The 18,837-nt window shown below is 55.2% G+C and overlaps 1 protein-coding gene across 1 annotated transcript; it reads right to left on the minus strand.

Moving 5' to 3' along the window:
- Positions 1-1,714: 1,714 nt before the first annotated feature.
- PES1 (pescadillo ribosomal biogenesis factor 1) lies at positions 1,715-14,446 on the minus strand. Its single transcript, XM_079762913.1, has 15 exons — positions 14,169-14,446; positions 12,368-12,447; positions 11,473-11,626; positions 9,448-9,557; positions 8,142-8,313; positions 7,964-8,053; positions 5,999-6,115; positions 5,809-5,883; positions 5,438-5,524; positions 5,188-5,318; positions 4,710-4,835; positions 4,405-4,589; positions 3,822-3,976; positions 3,565-3,726; positions 1,715-2,194 (listed from the first exon to the last, which is right to left on the minus strand). The coding sequence occupies exons 1-15, from the start codon at positions 14,190-14,192 to the stop codon at positions 2,111-2,113; spliced, it is 1,752 nt and encodes a 583-aa protein (XP_079619039.1). The 5' UTR covers positions 14,193-14,446; the 3' UTR covers positions 1,715-2,110.
- Between the last annotated feature and the right edge of the window lie 4,391 nt (positions 14,447-18,837).

Genomic DNA, 18,837 nt, shown 5'->3' on the forward strand with positions numbered 1-18,837 from the left:
GAGGGGATTCGAGGGTGCCCAGGAAACGGGGTGGCGTGGTGGTGGTGCGGGCCGCCCAGCTCTGGGAAGGAGGCGGCTAGACCTGCTGCTTAACTTTCATGGGGAGTTCTGGAGCCCTGAGGATTCAATGGGAGGCTTGGTCCCCTGCTCGGAGTCAGAGCGAGCTGGGATACAACTTGTTTGCTTCTGAGATGTAGACGAAAGCGGGGGATGGCGAGGGGGTGGTGCCAGAATTCCCGAAGGAAGCTCAGGCAAGGGACCCATCTCCACCGGGTCAGACACTTGGAGGGCTCAGTTGACCCCACCTCTCCGAGGCACCCACTCAGGGCTGAGAGTCCGGTCTGAGCACAGGGCCCTCGGCATGCAGGTGCCCTCCCTTTTCCAGTCCTGGGCTTCCCTCCTTCACCCAGAGGGCCAAGGAAAGGGGCGAATTATTGCCCCCCCCTCTCCCCCATAGCCGAGAATGCTCAGCTCTAGCTGCAGGCAGTGCCAAAGGAGCTGGACGCCCAGTGGGGCACGGGCCACGTCACAGCCCCGCTGCCCCCGCCATCACTGGGCGACTCTGGAATGGGGAAAATTCCACATCGCGGCTGCCAGGTTTTTCCGTATCTGATGGGCCTGCCCTCCAGCCTTGCCCTGGCACTCCTCGCCATGGCCCCGGGATGCATACACCCAGGCAGGTCCCGGCCTCCCCCCAGGACAGTGGGTGCTGGCCCGAGGCCTGGCCCTGCCTCTGGAAGCACCCGAGATGGAATACAGCCTCGCCTAACGCCACAGCAAGGCCCACGGACAGGGGCCCTGGGCTCTGCCCCCTCGGCCAGAGCCTGCCCAAGCTCCTGCCTGTCCTCTCCACAGGCTGGGCCTGCAGCCACTGCCCAGAAACTTCTAGAGCCCGAGCAGCAAGGGGCAAAGGGCCAAGCCCTCCTTCAAGTGCCTCAATGTGGGGAAGGTGACCAGGTCCAAACCACGCTTCTTTGTCCTGGCCCTTGCTCCTGACAGCACGCAGCCCGCTGGGCCAGCCTGCGGGGCAGGAGGGAGGGGGGAGCTATGCAGAAACTCCCTGCCGGACAGGGAGGGTCTGAGCCTAGTTTCTGGCCCCGATTCTTCCCCGAGGCACTGGCAGTCCCAGGCAAGGGCTGTCCCCCTGGCCTCGGCCAGGGCATTGCCAAGGTCGGGCGGGAAGCTGTAGGGACGGCCCAGCGGGGGTAACGAGTCGGGCCGCTGTTACATCCACACTGGGGGTTACTCGGCCGTCTGCCCAAGAGCCCACCAGATAAAGCCCCGGCCCCACAGGTCCTCAGGCACGGGCGCCTACCCTCTGGGCTGACTCAAGCAGGAAATAAAGAAACCACAGCGGGTTTACTGAGCACTTCATTAGCCGTCCCACACCACGGGGTCTGCCTGTCCCGGAATGCTTCCGCTGTCCCTGGGAAGCAGGCCCCAGAATGTCTGTTCCTGATTCACATGCGGAAGCAGGTTCAGCCTGAGAAGGGGCTGGGCTGGGACCGGAGGGCAGACTGCCTTCGGCGTCCAAGGCCAGAACCCGCGCACCCACCTTCTGGCATCCTCGGGCCCAAAGGGGCCCTTGGGCTCCAGAGCGCGCGGAGGGCGGCCAGGCTCCTCTGTGAACACCCGGTGTGCAGCCTGCGGCACAGGGCACTCTCTAGGTGGCTCTCCTCCAACCGCAGGAAGGCTCATGAACACAGAGTCCAATTGGCTGCAAGACTCCAGCCGTTTAATAACAAATGCTTCCCCACCCTCCATCACAGCACCCGGAGAATCAGGTTGGGGTGGGGGTGAGGGGGCTGCAGAAAGCCAGGGTGAATGGGAGCCCCTGGTGAAGGGCTGGTGGGGCCCTGCTCCCCATGTCGTTGACTCCTGGGAGATAGTGGGGCGCAGGCGCCTCTTCTCTGCCAGAATTCCATCCAAAGGAGCCGGGGCCGCCCATGGCCCAGCCGGAAGCATGAGAGGAGGCCAGGCCGGCAGCGGGGGAGGGGATGGAAACAGCAGAGACTCCGGGACTCCGCTCTGCCCCCAGCGGGGTCCTCGGCCTGCCTGTGCGCACCCGGCTGTCCCGAGCTGGCCTGGCCCATCAACAGGCTGCCGCCCCTCACACGGGCCTCGCCTTCTTGGCCTTCTTCTCAGACCTCACGGCCTCGTCGTGGGCTTTCCGCTTCTCCGCCAGCTTGTTGGCCTGTGAGGACAGAGGGGGAGATTCAGCCGTGATGGGGGGAAGCGAGCAGAGGAGACTCCCCGCTCTATCCGAGGCCACCCCTTCAAAGCAGAGCTTCCGGAAAGTTAACAGGCAGCTACCACGGGGGAAAACAAGTCTATCTGAACCACCTCAGAGGAGGAAACAAGCCCTCCCTCCTTTGCCTTTAAAACTAGCCTTTCACGGGCCGGCAGCAAGTCAGGAGGACCCCCGGCTCCCCGAGCTGGAGGCAGCGGCCCCGTTCACCCCTCCCGTTGGGAAAGCTGGGTGCCACGCAAACCTGCGCTAGGAGCTGCTGGGAGGGGTCAGGTGGGAGCAGCCTTCCCCGGCTCCATCGGGGGATGCCTTTCCCAAAACAAACAGGCCTTCCAACCCGGCAATTATACTCCTAAGGACCCTACAGAGGCTTGGGGAGGTGGGCAGGGACAGCTCCAGGTGTGTTCTAAGAATGCCCACAAACGGAAGAATCTAATCCGTCACAGGCACAGCTGGCGTGCTGTGTGAAGTTCATGCTCTGGTTAAATCACTGCCAGCCAAGGCATGCAGGGCATGGGCAAAAGGAGGGTGACAGCCGTTTGTAGGGAAAACGGTAATAACAGCCCTAGCTGGTCTGGCTCCATGGATAGAGCGTCGGCCTGCGGACTGAAGGGTCCCAGGTTCGATTCCGGCCAAGGGCACATGCCTCGGTTGCAGCTTGATCCCCAGTAGGGGGCATGCAGAAGGCAGCCGATCAATGTTTCTCTATCATTGATGTTTCAATCTCTCTCTCCCTCTCCCTTCCTCTCTGAAATCAATAAAAAACATATTTAAAAAAGAAAACAGTAATAATACAAGAATGAACTCTGTGTCTCGTGTACTCCCCGCTGTAAGCCTACTTTGCCCCACGCTGTATGTAGCTCGATGCCTCCCAAGTAAGATCTGTGTTATTTCATGCACAAAGGAACCGGGGGCTGCTACTACAGGTCACCCCAGAAAACTCCCGAGGGCAGGACAGGGAGCCACTTCCACGCCTTCCATGATAGGGTTCTGACGAGCACAGAACTGATTTTTGCTTAACCTCCCCGCCCCCCATGAACACATGTGGCTTTGTGATTAAGAGGAAACCAAATAGAAGCTTAAGCAAAGCCTCCCGCAGCCCCCCTGGCTTCAGGCACTTCTGTTCAATGGTCCTTCATAACAGCAGGCCGAGTCTCCGGGACAGATCTGTCCCCAGACCCCAGCAGACTCACCAACAGCCAGGGGCAGGCAGGAGGCTGAAGCCATGCCCACACAGGCCTGGGTGAGGGCCTCACAGGGGGGCCGGGCCAGGCGGGCAGATGCATGGCCACATCTGGCAGGTGGCAGGGACTCACCTCCCGGATTTTGCGCCTCTTGCCAAACATGATCTTGTTGTAGAGGTACTTCTCCCGCTTCTTCATCATCATGATGGCCAGGCGCTTGGCCTCACTCTCCTCCTCCTGGGCCAGCCGCTGCTTGTCCTCCAGCTTCACGGTGCCCGCCATCACCCTGGGCTTCTGAGAACACAGGTGGAAGCTTGTGGGCGCAGGTCCCCACCCCACCCCGCAGCCCCCTGGCTCCTGCCCTCTGGGCCAGGGCTGCCCCCCGGTACCTTCCCCTCCATCCTCTGCTCCTCCAGAGCTGTCAGCTGGGCCTCTTCCTCCTTTTCTGAGCCAGCCTCCACATCTTCCTCCTCTTCCTCTTCATTTTCTCCTTCTTCTTCACCATCACTCTCCTCCTCCTCCTCTTCAGATTCATTCAAATTTCCTAAAAACAGCCGATGGCTGCTGAACGCCCTGGGGCCCGGGGAGCCTGCTTCACCTGGCTGCACAGAACCTGCGCCAGGCCCCACCCCCTTCAGCCCGGGACATTCCATGGCAGCACAGGGCTGTCCCAGCCACGCCCCCTGGCACCTCTCCTCGCAGCCCAGCTGCCTTCAGAGGAGACCCCAGGCCCCCCACCCCCAGCTCTGCCGCCTCCTATGTGAAGTGACGACTCCCAGACCATTCTTCGGCCCAGTTACTCTGAACATCACCAACACCGGATTGTAGAACGCAGACGTTCCCTTCCCCCAAACCTCACTCCAAAGGGGGTTTGTGCCCTGCTGCCGTTCTCTGGAGATTGCCACCTTGTAGCCAAGAAGGGAAACAGCCAGCGGAGGGGCCTGGCCGCCCTGCCCAGCCCGCCCCACTCACCTGGGTGCTCGCCCCGCTGCAGGGCCAGCAGCTTCATCTTCTCAGGAGGCACATAGTCTCCTTCCTTCTCGGACACGAAGGGGGAGAGGTGTGGGGGCAGCGGCACCCCGGGGAAGTAGTCGGCCACGGGGAGGAGGAGCCGGGCGTTCACAGAGTCAAACACCCACTGGGGCTGCACGTAGCACCTGGCAGAGTGGCAGCGGAGACGGGTCAGGGGCCACCGAGGCCCCACTCCACCCGCAGAGGCGCGGAGACCAGACCTCTGCACTCAGAACCCCAAACAGGCGAGGGCTCTGGGGGCCTACCTGCCGATGACAGGGGTCTGCTGCCCGGGCCGGTCGACAATCTGGTGGGTAATGCAGGAGTCTGTGACGTCATAGGTGGCCCCGATGCACAGAGACTTGTCCCAGGACACGTCCCCCCCAAAACTCCTACAGGCACAAGGGGAGCCCGTGAAAGTACTCAGGCGTGAGGTGCTGCCCTGGGACCCGCTGGCCCCCAAGATCACCCTCCTAGGACACAACTGTCCCCGCCCCCCACCTAGAACCCCCCCCCATGCTGGCCAGCGGAGACCTTCTGCCCTCGCTGGTGAGAAAGTGATGCCAGCTGCCCTCCGATGGGCACTTCCTGTGTGCCAGGGGTACGCTGAGCACTTTCCAGCACCGTTTTAGTTGAATCCCCAAAACAGCCTTCAGCGGATCCTGACACCACCCAAAGTTATGGGGGGCGGGGGGCAGGACCCAGCCCGGAGAGTGGCAGAGCCACTGCTGTTGGCCTTCCCACCTGATGATGAAAGCCAGGGCCTCCCGGGGCACCTCCCGGTTCAGGAAGAACCTGAGGCCCTCGAAGAGCTTCTTCTGCTGCTCCTGCGCCTGCAGCTCCTTCCTGCGGTCCTCCTCCTGCGCCGCCGTCTCCTGCGGAGCAAGGGCCGCCGCGCCGTCAGGCCTGCCCACACCCCGTGCAGCTTCCTTCTAGACCCCTCCGCCCCCCCGCCCCGCCCCGCCCGCTCCTCCTGGGAGGCGGCAGTCCTCACCCCGTCGGCAGGAAACTCGTCCACCTCGGCCTCCTCCTCTGCAGGCACCACCACCCGGGCCAGGCTGGCGCTGAGAGCGGCCAGTTTCTACAGAAAAGCAGGACTGCAGGGCTGCTGCTTGGGGGTTGGGGGGCTAATCGGAGGGTGTGGCCGGGGTGGGGAAGGGGAGGCAGTGACAGTCTGGGACATCAGTGGGTTTGGTTCTGAGGGAAGTCCCGAGACCACACATGTAGTCACAACCCCTCGGGCCAGGGCCCACCCTCCTGGGGGATGCGGGGCCCACCCCCTGGGGATTCGGGGCCCACCCTCCTGGGGGATGCGGGGCCCACCCCCTGGGGATGCAGGGCCCGTGCTCCGGAAGCCGCTCTCACCTCCATGGAGCTCTCAGAGTCCAACGCATAGCTGTCCTCACGGGCCTTCACCTCTGCGTGGGCCTGACCCTCGAGCTGGGAGGCAGGGCAGGGTCAGAGGAAAAGCCTGCCGCGGCCCTGCCTCCATGTGGGGACTGCCGGGCTGCGGCCCCTGCGCAGGGAGGAGGAGGGCTGGGCTGCGGGGCCCTACCTTGGGGGGGTAGTGCAGGTTGAGTGACTGGTAGAGGCGGAAGTTGACGAAGCCCAGCAGGGTGGTGTAGAACTCGGTGAAGGTGGCCATGACCCTGTAGTCCACGTCTGTCGGGTGCTGGGGGCACAGGAGGTACGTCGGCAAGATGGGCGCAAAGATGACACTGACTCCCACGCGAGGTGAGGAGCCCTCCAGGGCAGCCCTGCCGTGGGCCTCTGCCCCCCAGAAAGAGCCGTACAACGTGTCCCCACCCAGGAGCATTGTGGGAACCAGTGAGGCACTGGACAGGCGCCCCAAGGGTTAGGGATGTCCTGGAGGCCAGAGCCAGAACCCCTAGCCATGTAGGGAGTTAGGAGGAAGCAAAGGGAAGCCTTCGTCACGCTATTCCCAGGACTGACAGGCAGCCCCCACCCCTCGCTTAGACTTGGGTCCTTGCAGAGGCTGATCAGGGCTCACACCTTCCTCATTACCCACCCCACAGCCTCAGTTTAATGTCTTCTCGGGGCCTAGCCCATCAGTGCCCGGGGCACAATAGTCCCAGAGCCTGGCACCATCGCAGGCCCAGCGGGGGCAGCGGGTGGACAGCACTCAGCAACTCCAAGCCCCGGCAGGAGCCTCGGGACAGACACTCAGAATGAGCGGCCCGGCCTCACACGCAGCCAGGAACAAAGGCACGACCGGAAAATACAGGAGAGGTCAGGGCAGCGGCCTGACAGCCCAGGGAGCTCGGGAGAAATGGTGGGCAGGAAGCTGCTTGCTCCCGACAAAGGCACAGCGCCACCCTCGTGAGCTGCCACCCAGTGAGCAGGGGGCAGGGAAGGGCTCATCCTGGCCCTGGAGGAGAGGATAAAGCAAAGCAGGGCACGGATCTGGAAGCCGAACCAAGTACCTCGACCCTTGAGCACCACAGCACTGTCCCCCAACCAGGGAGGCTGGCCCCGCCCTGCTGACCCCCGGGACCCGGGCAGGAGGATGTGCCAAGCAATGTCGAAGTTGGTGATGACCACACATCTTTTGGGCTGGGTGTGCCTGTGACCTCGAGCTGTTTCTCCATCCTGCCAGCAGGCAGTGACCTGGCTGTGGGGGCGTGGGGGCCACGAGGTACCCCACCTGTGCCCACACTCACACCTCCGTCCTTCCGAAAGCACCTGTAGGACCCCCAATGGGCCTGCAAGCATCTGAGCACCAACTCCATTTCCTAGAGCGCAGTGTGCAGTGGGCTTCCCCCCACCTGCCTGGTCCTACTGGGAGGACCCAGCACCGGTCGCTTAGAGGAAGGGGGCACATCAGGGCCTCACCTACAACCCAGTACCGGTCCTCCATCCTCCTGCTGAGAGGAAGCAGCGGCAGTGGGCTGGCCCGGGAGGGAGGAGGGATGGGTGGCTGTTCCCTTCCCCCAGGCCAGCTGGGCGGAGGCTGCCTCCACAGGGCCCTATTCACCTCTGGGCGACACACAAAGCCCAGTCTGAGCAGCACAGGGGTGGGGGGGGAGACATCAGAGAGGAGGAAGGAGCAGGGCGGGCAGAGAGGAAGGAGGGAAGGCAGAGTGGAGAAGGCAGGAAGGAAGGAAGGAGGAGGAGAGGAGGGGCAGAACAGGGGAGAGGAGAGACCCACGGTTCAGACCCCAGCAGCCACTAACTATTCATTCACCCCAAAGGGCACTTGGAAAAATCCTTTCCTGAAATCTCACCACAACGCGTAGCAAGTGGGAGCACATCGTAATGTGAGCACAGAGCGCCGAAGGAGCATGTTCCAGGCCAACCAGCGGGGCTGCTGCAGCCAGCTCGGCTCAGTTCTTACCACAACACTGCGTGGCACCTTCCCTGCCTGACCCACAGCCCCAGCAACACCTAGGAACCCAGCGCGTGCAGGACAGCTACAGCCCCTCTGTGCTCCTGCCCTCGTCTGCCTGGGAGCCAGAGGGAGAACCGCCCAGCACAAGCCCCTGCCCACGGGCACACTCACGTCGTGGGAGAAGGCATAGGGCGTGATCCACACGATGGGCTGCCCGAGCACCTCGGCCTGGTAGTAAATGCCTTTGATGGACAGGAAGACCTGGGAGGAGAGAGGGGACAGCTTGGTGAAATCTAAGGGGACAGCCCGGGAGAGCAGGTGGGGCCCAGCCAGGTGGCCCTGCGCTCACCTTGCGCAGGGCGCGGGCGGCGATGACGTAGTGCAGGAACTCCACCGTGAGCCTGCGGCACAGCTGGATGGTCTGCACGTGGCACTTGCCGGTCCGGGGGAAAGTGGAGAAGAGGAAGCACATGGAGAGGGCGTCGTCCAGGTCCCGAAGAGCGTCTATGAAGGTGGGGTACCTGGGTGGCCGGAGGGCAGCACCCTCAGGTTTGGTTATGTGCCACCCTGGAGGCCCCATCCCCCAGGCGAGGCCTTGCCAGCACCAGCCTCCCCACAGCCTTGGGAGGAACCAGGGAACCAGAACATGCCCACTGAGCTCTGAGGATCAGAGAAACCCTGATGGGGTCCCCAGGGCACCCACTGCAAGCGAGGACTTGGACTTGGACCACTTTCATATGCTGCGGTCCAAGAGGGCGGGCCAAGCCAATGACTCTCTTTCTCAAGGTGGAAACTTCAGGTCAAGGGAAATCCATCTAGAGGTCCAGGACAGGAAGCAGGAAAATGTGGCGCTGCCCGAGAGGGCCACGGCGGAGGGTGGGGGCCACCCAGCTCGTGGGTGGCGGGGCTGGGGCGAGAATGCCAGCTGTTGGGCTCCTAGGCCACGGCTCTTCCTGCACCAGCCCTTGGCTGGGCTGACTCCATGAAGGCAAGTCCATCGAGCCTAAGCTAAATGTTCCCAGGCAACTGGCCCCCAAGAGAGGATGGTCGTCCATTTAGCCCAAGGTTTCGGAATCTTACCACTATCAGCATCCGGGGCCAGGCGGTTACGTGTCTTGGGGACTGTCCTACGCACTGTAAGGTGTTTAGCAGCATCCCTGGCGCGTACCCATTAAAAACCCGTAGACCCTCCCATCCAAGTCGTTCTTAAACCTGGTTAAGAACCACTGATTTAGACAGTGAGTGAGTGGGACTAGTGAGAAGGCTGGAGAAGGGACGGTTAGGATCAGGTGTCCAGCCATCCCCTCCAGGTCTGACCATGCACCCGGTGTGCACTCCCCAGAACTCAGGCTCTCTCTTACCCCAGGGCCTTTGCACGTGCTGTTGCCTCTGCTTGGACTGTGCTTTCCCTGACTGGCTCGAAGGTCTCTCCTCAGAGATACCTCCTCTCATGAGCCTGCAACTAACATGTGCCCCCCAGTTCCCTGCACACAGTGAGCATCCCTTCGGGCACTCACGATGACTTGCAATCATTACAGCCATTTGGCAGTTTGATTTTTGGTCTGCTTCCTCCAACAGGAAGCTCGCAGCTTGGGCAGGGTCTTGGTCTTGTTCCCCACTGTACCCCCAGTGCTAAGACGGAGCCCCCAGCTCACCGCTCCTTGACGATGTGGTCAAGCTTGTAGTTGGGCTTATTGTCCTTCAGACGCTCCACGGTGTTCCACTCACTCTTCCCATAGGCCTTCCGGAGCTTCCGGACAAACACCTAGGAGAGAGGAAGAGCCAGCTGATGCTGGGCAGAGGCTCCTGGAGACCCCTCATCTGTGGAGGAGGGATGAGTGGGGTGGGAGGACTCTCAAAGCCCCTGTGTGGTTGTGCCACCTGCTCCCTCAGCCCAGGATTTGCAAAACAGCCAACTCCAAGGAACATCAAAACTGACCCCCACTGATGAGCAGAGCCCGCATAACGACATCTCAGTAGATACAGAGCCCACATATACAACAGTGATCCCATAAGATTACACTGCGTGGCCAGATTATGATGATCTCTGAACGCATAATAATCTGGCCACTCAGTACACTTCTCTTGAGTACCTCATTTATTTGATATCAAAGATACTATAAATTGTGCACCTGATCAGTTTTCCCCTTTGCACTGGCTGATAGAAAGCTCAGGGCAAATAGGTGGTTGATCTCCAGCAAAAGTCTAGAATACTTTTGGCACCCATTTGAGATACAAATACACGGAGTGGCCAGATTATTATGCATTCAGAGATCATCATAATCTGGCCACTCAGTGTATAACGGAGCTGAAAAATTCCTATCACCTGTTGACGTCGTAGCCATCGTACCGTCGGAGTACAATGCGTTACTCATGTGTTTGTGGTGATGCTGGTGTAAACACATCTACTGCATTGCTAGTGGTATGAAAGTTCACGCACTATGTACAGTACATATGACTTGGTAGTGATAATAAAGGACTGTGTTACTGGCTTATGCATTTAATATACTATACTTATTATTGTCATTTTAAAGTGCACCGTTTCTACTCATTAAAAAAAAAAAAAAGTTTGCCTTTGCCGTAAAACTGCATGCTGTGTTACGCTGGCAGCAGCCTCATACATCTTGCGTTTACTGCATCTCTTGATGGCACCATGTTCTCTGGGGCTTGATTTAACCTCGGGTTGTTTTGTATCGGTGCTGATATGGGTTTGTAGCCAGGGAGCAAGAGGCTATCCCATAGAGCCTAGGTGTGCAGTAGGCTATACCGTCGCGGTGTGTGTAAGTACACACTGATGTTCACACAATGACAAAATCACTTAATGATGGGGACATGTCTGAGAAATGCATCGTTAGGTGATCATGACTGAGTTTTAAAACCCAGAAGCAGCCCAGCTGGCATGGCCCAGTGATTGAGCGTTGACCTATGAGCCAGGAGGTCACGGTTCGATTCCCAGTCAGGGCACATGCCTGGGTTGCAGGCTCGATCCCTAATGTGGGGTGTGCAGGAGGCAGCCTATCAATGATTCTCTCTCATCAATGATGTTTCTATCTCTCTCTCTCTTTCTCCCTTCCCCTCCGAAATCAATTAAAAATAAATATATTCAAAACAGGGCCAGCCACCACCTCGGTGGACTTGGCTGGCCAAGAAGGCCAGCAGCTAGCTGAGGCCACCAGGTGGCGCCTCATCCCTCCCACAGAGGGCCTCAGCCTGGCCCTGCTTGCTTGGCAAAGGCTTCAGTATCAGCAGTCTACTTTGGATTAGTATTTGCATTTGGTATAAACAGGTTTCTGCTTTCCCTGTGGTATTTCAGCACTTAATGGTTTCTACTTGTGGAATGAAAAGCTGGGTCTCCTGGGAGCAATTCCAGAAAGAACTGAGTAACATGGTGTCTTTGGGCAGAAAACACACCTGAGAGCCCCTGAGATAGGGCGACCCTTGCCTCAGAGGCAGTAAATTTACTCTTTTCCCAAAGAACCAGGGGAACAGAACAACAGGTAAAGCATTAACCGCTTGCCAGGTTCTGTGCAAATGATTTCCACTCGTGATCTCAGCCAGTCCTCGCAACACTCCTTCCACAGGCTGACTCAGAGAGACCAAGCAATCTGCCCAAGGTCACAGCTGGTGCGTCCTAACCTGCAACCGACCCAGCCAGACAGACCCCCGAGCCCGGGCTTCACCTTGTATTCCCGGAACTTGTTGACGATGGGCTCGTGGAGAAGGAACTTGATGTCTTTGATCAGGTAGAACGTCCGGGCTGCCGTGGAGCCCTTGTTCACCTTCTTCTTGTGTTTGGGCTCGTGGGGATAGATGCCCTTCAGGATGCACAGCCGCCTGGAAGACAAAGGCCATTCCTTCCGTCAGTCAACGTGCCGGGCACCGGCCACGCGGGGCCTGGAAAACAGCACTGAACAGGGAGCTCGGGGGCCTGCCCTTGGAGAACTCACATCCTAGTGAGGAGACTGGCAGTCACATGACGCAGACTGTCACAAGCACCAGAGAGGAAACAATCAGGATGGAGAGAGGGGCCAGACGGCAGGCACCGCTTTTGGCAAGAGGAGTCAGGAAAGGCCTGGCTGAGAAGCCAACCTCTCAGCCACACACAGTGGGAAGGGCGTCCTGGGAAGGACAGAGGCTGTCAGGGTGGGACATGCTGGGCACCCCTGAGGGACTAAAAGTGGGCCAGGTGGCAGGGCCTGCAGGCAGCGCAGGAGTCTGGAGCCGACTCCACAAGGAGTTGAGAACCCCTAGCTGTAGGGCCAGGGGTCTCCTCTGCCAGAAGGAAGGAGATGGGTGACAGACCCAGACAGAGAGCAGCGGTGCGCTGTACCAGGGGGCCCATCCTGATGACTCAGCACAGCGTAACCCGGGTCTCCTCCGGCTTCCCCACAGACCACACCTGGCAAAGCATAGCTTACTACAGCTAGGCCAGGTGAGAAAGAGGAGGAATGTCAGAATTCCAGATGGAGTTCGTGGCAGCGCAGGGAAGACAGGGATGCAGCTGCGTTTTCCTTGTGTAATTCACTCCCCGAGCACCCCCGAGGCCCCCCCGATTCCACGCCTTTCCAACCTCACCTGAAGTCGGGCAGGCTCAGCTGCAGCTTCTTCCGGGCTTTGTTTCGGGTGATGTAGTTGGTGGCAGAGCCTCGTTCATACTTGGGGAGAAAAAATAAAAAACTTCCATTAGCAATGATTGAAGTGACTGACATGGATCTTGGGGATGCCTCGTGCCAGAGGCAAGCATCTCTGAGTAAGTAGCCCCTGGGATAGGAAACGCTGTAGGGAGGGAGCCCGCCTGCCTGAGTGAACTCTCCTGCACTGTCCTTGCAGGAGTCAGCATAAAGGACACACACCTCTGCATGGTGCTGGCGATCGTGAGGCCGCTATGGATCAGGTGCTGTGCCTAGCACTTAGGAGTAGCTCCAAGTATTGGCCATTACGATGAGCGATTTCCGCACATCATTTCATTGAATCCCCACAACACTGTGAGGTGGGTGCCGTGAAACTCCCATTTCACCTGGGAGGAGACGTGTGAGTGAAATAACCCCCAGCTCACATAGCTTTTCAAGAGCTGGGGCTGGGGGTCAAACCTAGGTCTGAGTCCAGAACCTCCGTGCCTACTCCACTAAGCCAGTGTTCTCAACTTTTTTCTTTATCATCACCCACCCCCACCAGCAAAAGCCTTTTTAGACCTTTCCCCCCCTTAACTGCCCCCACTCACAGCCGCCCCATAAAATGTTAATACCACAGAGGTACTGTAGATCTGTTTGTGTCATGTGGTCCTTTAGAGGGCCAGAAACCATTGTAATATCTAGGACTCTGCCACCACACACACCAACCAATTTTTGTTCCCTTGGGGGTGATATTATCTGGTTGAGAATACAGGCTCTTCAGCCACAAAGCCTCTCCCCTTCCCCACTCATCCATTCAACAGGCAATAACAGGACCTTGACCACGTCCCAAGCATTCAGCTAGATGCCAGGAGGGTAAGCAAAACAAAAGGCCTAGTCCAGTGGTCGGCAAACCGCGGCTCGAGAGCCACATGCGGCTCTTTGGCCCCTTGAGTTTTTAGCAAAGGCCAGCTTAGGAGTACTCTAATTAAGTTAATAACAACGTACCTACCTATACAGTTTAAGTTTAAAAAATTTGGCTCTCAAAAGAAATTTCAATCGTTGTCCTGTTGATATTTGGCTGTTGACTCATGAGTTTGCCAACCACTGGCCTAGTCCAACGGAGCAACCATCTGGATGTCTATGACGCCAAGATGCTGCCTCGCACTCAGATCTCTCGTCTCCCTGGTAAAGAGGAGCAGCGCACTGTACCAAGCTCCGTGCAAGGCTCACCAAGCATGTCCTCTCTAAACACGACGTCTCTCGGGAGTCAGGGGGCAGGGACCTCCATGGCCAAGTGCAGCTCTAGAGATAACCCTGCAGCCTCTTGAGGGGTATGTTTACGGATCGCCCACCGTCACCAAACACACCCCTCGTTTGCTCCCTTTTCCACAGCACAGTTAACAATCTCGGATAGTTTTGGTTCCAGAAAAAAAAGGGGGTAACAAGTCTTGGAGATGATGAATTCGACGTCATGGAGAACTTGACGCCATGTACCACTCTTTACTCCGTAAGCAGCTGTCTTTCGGCGAAACCTGCTTTTCGGGGGACGCTACGCTTGGTTATCGACTCTTTTTTACAATTCTACTCCAGGGTTCTCCCCCCGGATTTCACCGGACGAGTACTGCCTTCCTCGCCCATCCTCTCGGTACCCAGGAGGGGGGGCCAAGGCCGGGGAAAGACGGGGTCCCCAGGCCCCGCCGCGCCCCTGTTGCCCACCTCCCGAGCCCCTCTGGCTCTCCCGCCCCGGGATCTCCCCCACTCACCTTCTTCTTCTCCAGGCCTCCCATGGCTCCACGCTGAAAGGGCCTGGAGCGCCGCGCGGACTGACAGCGCCACTTCCTCCCGCACGTGCCCTGCCTCAGGCCCCGAGGCCCCCACGCAGCCTGTCTGCGCAGGCTGCCCGACAAGGTGCCTGAGCGCGTCTAGACATAGACGGGGCTTTCCTCCTCACGATTTAAGGAGGGAAAAAATCACTAAGTCCGTTCTTTCGAGCTTTTTCCAGCTGTGACTCGATTGCAGACCGTTTCAACGTTTAAACGAGGGACGGCATTAAGGCATCTCTATAATTATCCCGATGACGAACCCACGGCGTCTGAGCCCCGTTGCATGCTGGGATGGAGAGGGGCGGAAGGCTTGTAAACAGCGCAGTGCCTTCTGGGAAGCAGAGGGGAACCGCGTTTAGAGGGGAGGGAACGCATCCTGTTGTCGTGGTAACGGTTGCTAGGTGTCGTTGGTACTAGGCCCCCAAGGCTAACAGTGGCCACCTGGGTCACTGAATGAGGTTGCGCTCGGTTCGCCGCCGGCCATCGGCTTTTCCTTTAGTTATGTGGGTAAAATAAAGCTGTTATGTGGGTAAAATAAAGCTGTTATGTGGGTAAAATAAAGGTGTTACGTGGGTAAAATAAAGCGAAAGCAGACTTTGATCCTACAGGGGTAGAGAAACCAGAGAGGCCACTTATATTTTCTGAGCCTTAGCGGTAGGTTGAAAAATGATGAAAGGCCAGAGTTCAGAGCTCGTAGTAGATTTAAATGTACATTTAACACATCTGAGCTTTTAATATGTACACATGAATTTTGTATTGTATTCTCCAAAGGATAATTACAAAGTTTAAGCAAATATTCACACCAAGGTAGTGTGGTTTGGAAAGCAGATAAAATTTTAAATGTCTTTAATGGGTTCTTCCTCAGGACCTCAAACTCCATTTGAAGATGGACTCAAATTTTTAAATTTGAGGTCCTTGTGAATGTGACCCAGCTCAAGGTCATGGTCATAGAACTTACCCTTTAGAGGTCAGTACAGGCATTGGCCAATGCTTGTTTCCAATAGTGTGACTTTTATTATCTACTTTAAAGCTAAAATAAAATAAAAAACCAGCGATTCCACAAACAGTGAAAAATGAAATGAAAACTGGGTAGGGAAAGGTGAGCTGGCAAAGACCTTGCTGGAACTCGCCAGAATGGTTTGAGGAAAGCTCGGTTGACAGCTAACCAGCATTTTTAACCTGTTAATGGCTCATCGGCATTTTTAACCGGTATCCGAATTTTTAACTTGTACCGGATTAGCTTTTAACCAGTTAAAAATTAAGATTTTGTAATCAAAGAAAACATAATAATTTCAAGAGAAACATCAAAAGTGCTTTATTCAAAGTAATGTCCATCGCTAGCTACACATTTCCCCCATCTTTCAGGTAATTTGTGGATACCGTCCCAATAGAACTTTTCTTGTTTTGAGGCAGACCATTCAGAGACCCCGTTTTCCACTTCTTCGTACATTTTGAAGTGCTGCTCAGAAAGCACGTGTGCCATCAATTGGGAACAAGTGGTCATTTGAAGGAGCAAGGTCTGGTGAATACAGCAGGTGGGTTAATACTTCCCAGGCAAGGTCTTTTAACGTGTCTTTAACTGGTTTTGAAGTGTGTGATGGTGCATTATCATGAAGCAAAATTACTTTGCCTTGTCTTCTGGCCCATTCTGGTCGTTTTACGATCAAAGCGTGGTTCAAATTGATTATTTGTTGTCGGTAGCAATCAGTATTAATGGTTTCACCTGTTTTTAGAAGCTCATACTACACCACACCTTCCTGATCCCACCAAAGGCAGAGCATTGTCTTCTTACCAAAGCAATTTGGCCTTGCAGTCGATTTTGATGGTTGAACTGGATCAACCCGTGATTTCGTGCATTTGGGATTCTCAAAATAAATCCACTTTTCATCACCAGTCACAATTCGATGCAAAAAAGACTTTCTTTCATGCCGTTGAAGCAACATTTTACTGATGACTTTTCGGTTTTCCATTTGTCTTTCGTTCAGTTGATGTGACACCCATTTTCCTTCCTTTAAAATCTTTCCCATTGCTTGTAAACGATCGGAAATTGTTTGCTGAGCAACGTTTAATCTTTCTGCGAGTTGTTTTTGAGTTTGACATGCATCTTCATCCAATAATGCTTGTAATTGTTGGTCTTCAAACTTTTTTGGTTGACCTGGACATTCTTTGTCTTTCACATCGAAATCACCACTTTTAAAGCATTTAAACCAGCATTCACAAGTATCTTGAGATGGAGCATGTTCACCATAAGCTTCCCAAAGCTTTCAGCAACATTTTTCTTCAAAATAAAGTAATGAATTATAACTTCCTGCAAATGGCCCTAACCGGTTTGGTTCAGTGGATAGAGCGTCGGCCTGCTGACTCAAGGGTCCCAGGTTCGATTCTGGTCAAGGGCATGTACCTTGGTTGCGGGCACATCCCCAGTAGGGGGTGTGCAGGAGGCAGCTGATCCATGTTTCTAACTCTCTATCCCTCTCCCTTCCTCTCTGTAAAAAATCAATAAAATATATTTAAAAGAAAAGAAAAAGAAAAAACTTCCCGCAAATGCTCTTTTTTTTGGCACGAAATTCGACATTTTTAAGCGTAAAAATATCTATGATGTTAACACCTTCAGAAAATTTGACATACGAAGTTTTGAAGCATGTTGTCAATTCAACAAAATAGCATACATATCAAATCGCATCTATATCAGCATATGTGTAACTCCATCTCCTGAAAAAAAATCTGCATTATTAACCAGTACACTGTGGTATATCCAAAAAATGGAATACTCTTCAGCAATAAAAAGAAATGCGTTCTCAAGCCATGAAAAGACACGGATACATTTTAAATGCATGTTGCTACGCGAAAGAAGCCAATCTGTAAAAGCCAGATGTCCACCAGCAGGTGAGCGGATAAACAAACGTTGGTCTATCCATACAACGGAATATTACTCAGCAATAAAAATACATAGGGCAACACGGACAGATCTCAAAGTAATTATGCTGAATGGAGGAAGCCAGGAAAAAAATGTTATATACGGAATGGTTCTGTTAATATAAAGTTCTGGAAAGTGACAGAAAGTAGATCAATGGATACCTAGGGATGGGGGATCCAGTGGGTGAGAGGGAGACATTACAGAGGAGCAGGAGGAAACTTCTCAGGGTGATGGGCATGTTCATAATCTTGATTGTGGCCATGGTTTCCCAGTTGTATATGCTTGTCAATATGTCGTTCGTTAACTGTACGTTAATTTTTACGTCAGTGACACTGCAATAAAACGTGTTCAGCTCTGGCTGGGGAGCTCAGTTGGTTAGAGCAGCAGCCCCATAGGCCAAGGTTGTCTAGGTTGGCACCTCTTTGCTTGTCAAGCAGCGAGCGAGCCAGTGCCAGATCCCCATCTTACCACATGGCTTTTAAAAAATATATATTTTTAATTGATTTCAGACAGGAAGGAAGAGAACGATAGAAACATCAATGATGAGAGAGAATCCTGGATCAGCCGCCTCCTGCACGCCCCCTACTGGGGATCGAGCCCACAATTCGGGCAAGTGCCCTTGACCGGGATCCAACCTGGGACCCTTCAGTCCACAGGCTAACACGCTACCCACTTAGCCACACCAGCTAGGGCTCTCTGTGTCTTCTTTAGCTATGCATTCCTGATCCAGTTCCCACAACTCCTCACTAGGCAGTTCCTCAAGAAGGACCGCTAGGAGCCCCTCAATGCCATCCGCATCCACACCCAGGGTTAGAGTTGTTTGACATCTCAACCACGGCCTCATTGGTTTTTACAGCATCTGCACTATGATGCTATGGTGGCTTCAACATCACTGGGCAATAGAATTGTTTTTAAATATATTTTTATTGATTTTTTTACAGAGAGGAAGGGAGAGGGACAGAGAGTTAGAAACATCGATGAGCGAGAAACATCAATCAGCTGCCTCCTGCACGCCCCCCACTGGGGATGTGCCCGCAACCAAGGTACATGCCCTTGACTGAAATCGAACCCAGGACCCCTCAGTCCGCAGGCCGACGCTCTATCCACTGAGCCAAACCGGTTAGGGCTCTGGGCAATAGAATTTGTTCAGCTCCATTATAAGCTTATGAGACTACCATTGTATATACAGGCCATCCTTGATTGAAATGAGGTATATGACTGTATTTATCTATATCAAGAGCTTGACTTGTGATAAGTCAGGCACAAAAAAAATCCCCCACAAAACATTATCTTGAAAGAATGAACCTTGGCTATTTGCCATAAAATGATGGCAATAAAAACGCTGATTTGGAAATGATTGGAGGCGTTTTAAGGGCTGGACATCTTCACAAGTGGAGCTGGAAGGGAGCTTCATTAGAAGGATGTCACCCAACTCTTTCCTCTCACACAGGAGAAAGTGTTTTCACTTCAGAGAGGTCAAGCGACCTGGCCAAGGTCACACAGCATGGCCAGCATTAACCCTAGTACACGGATCCGCCTGTGGGGCCGGGCAGATGAGAAGTCCTTCCTTTTCTCTCCTTGCAGAGATTTTTTTTTTTTTTGAAGGTTACTTTCCTAGTCCTGATAAACAACCTCGCGGCTGCCCACGGCTTTGTGTCTCAAATGATTACATCCTGTCCCTTAACTTGTTTT

The sequence above is a fragment of the Cnephaeus nilssonii genome, assembly GCF_951640355.1.
Source record: "Cnephaeus nilssonii genome assembly, chromosome: 22".
Taxonomy (NCBI): domain Eukaryota; kingdom Metazoa; phylum Chordata; class Mammalia; order Chiroptera; family Vespertilionidae; genus Cnephaeus; species Cnephaeus nilssonii.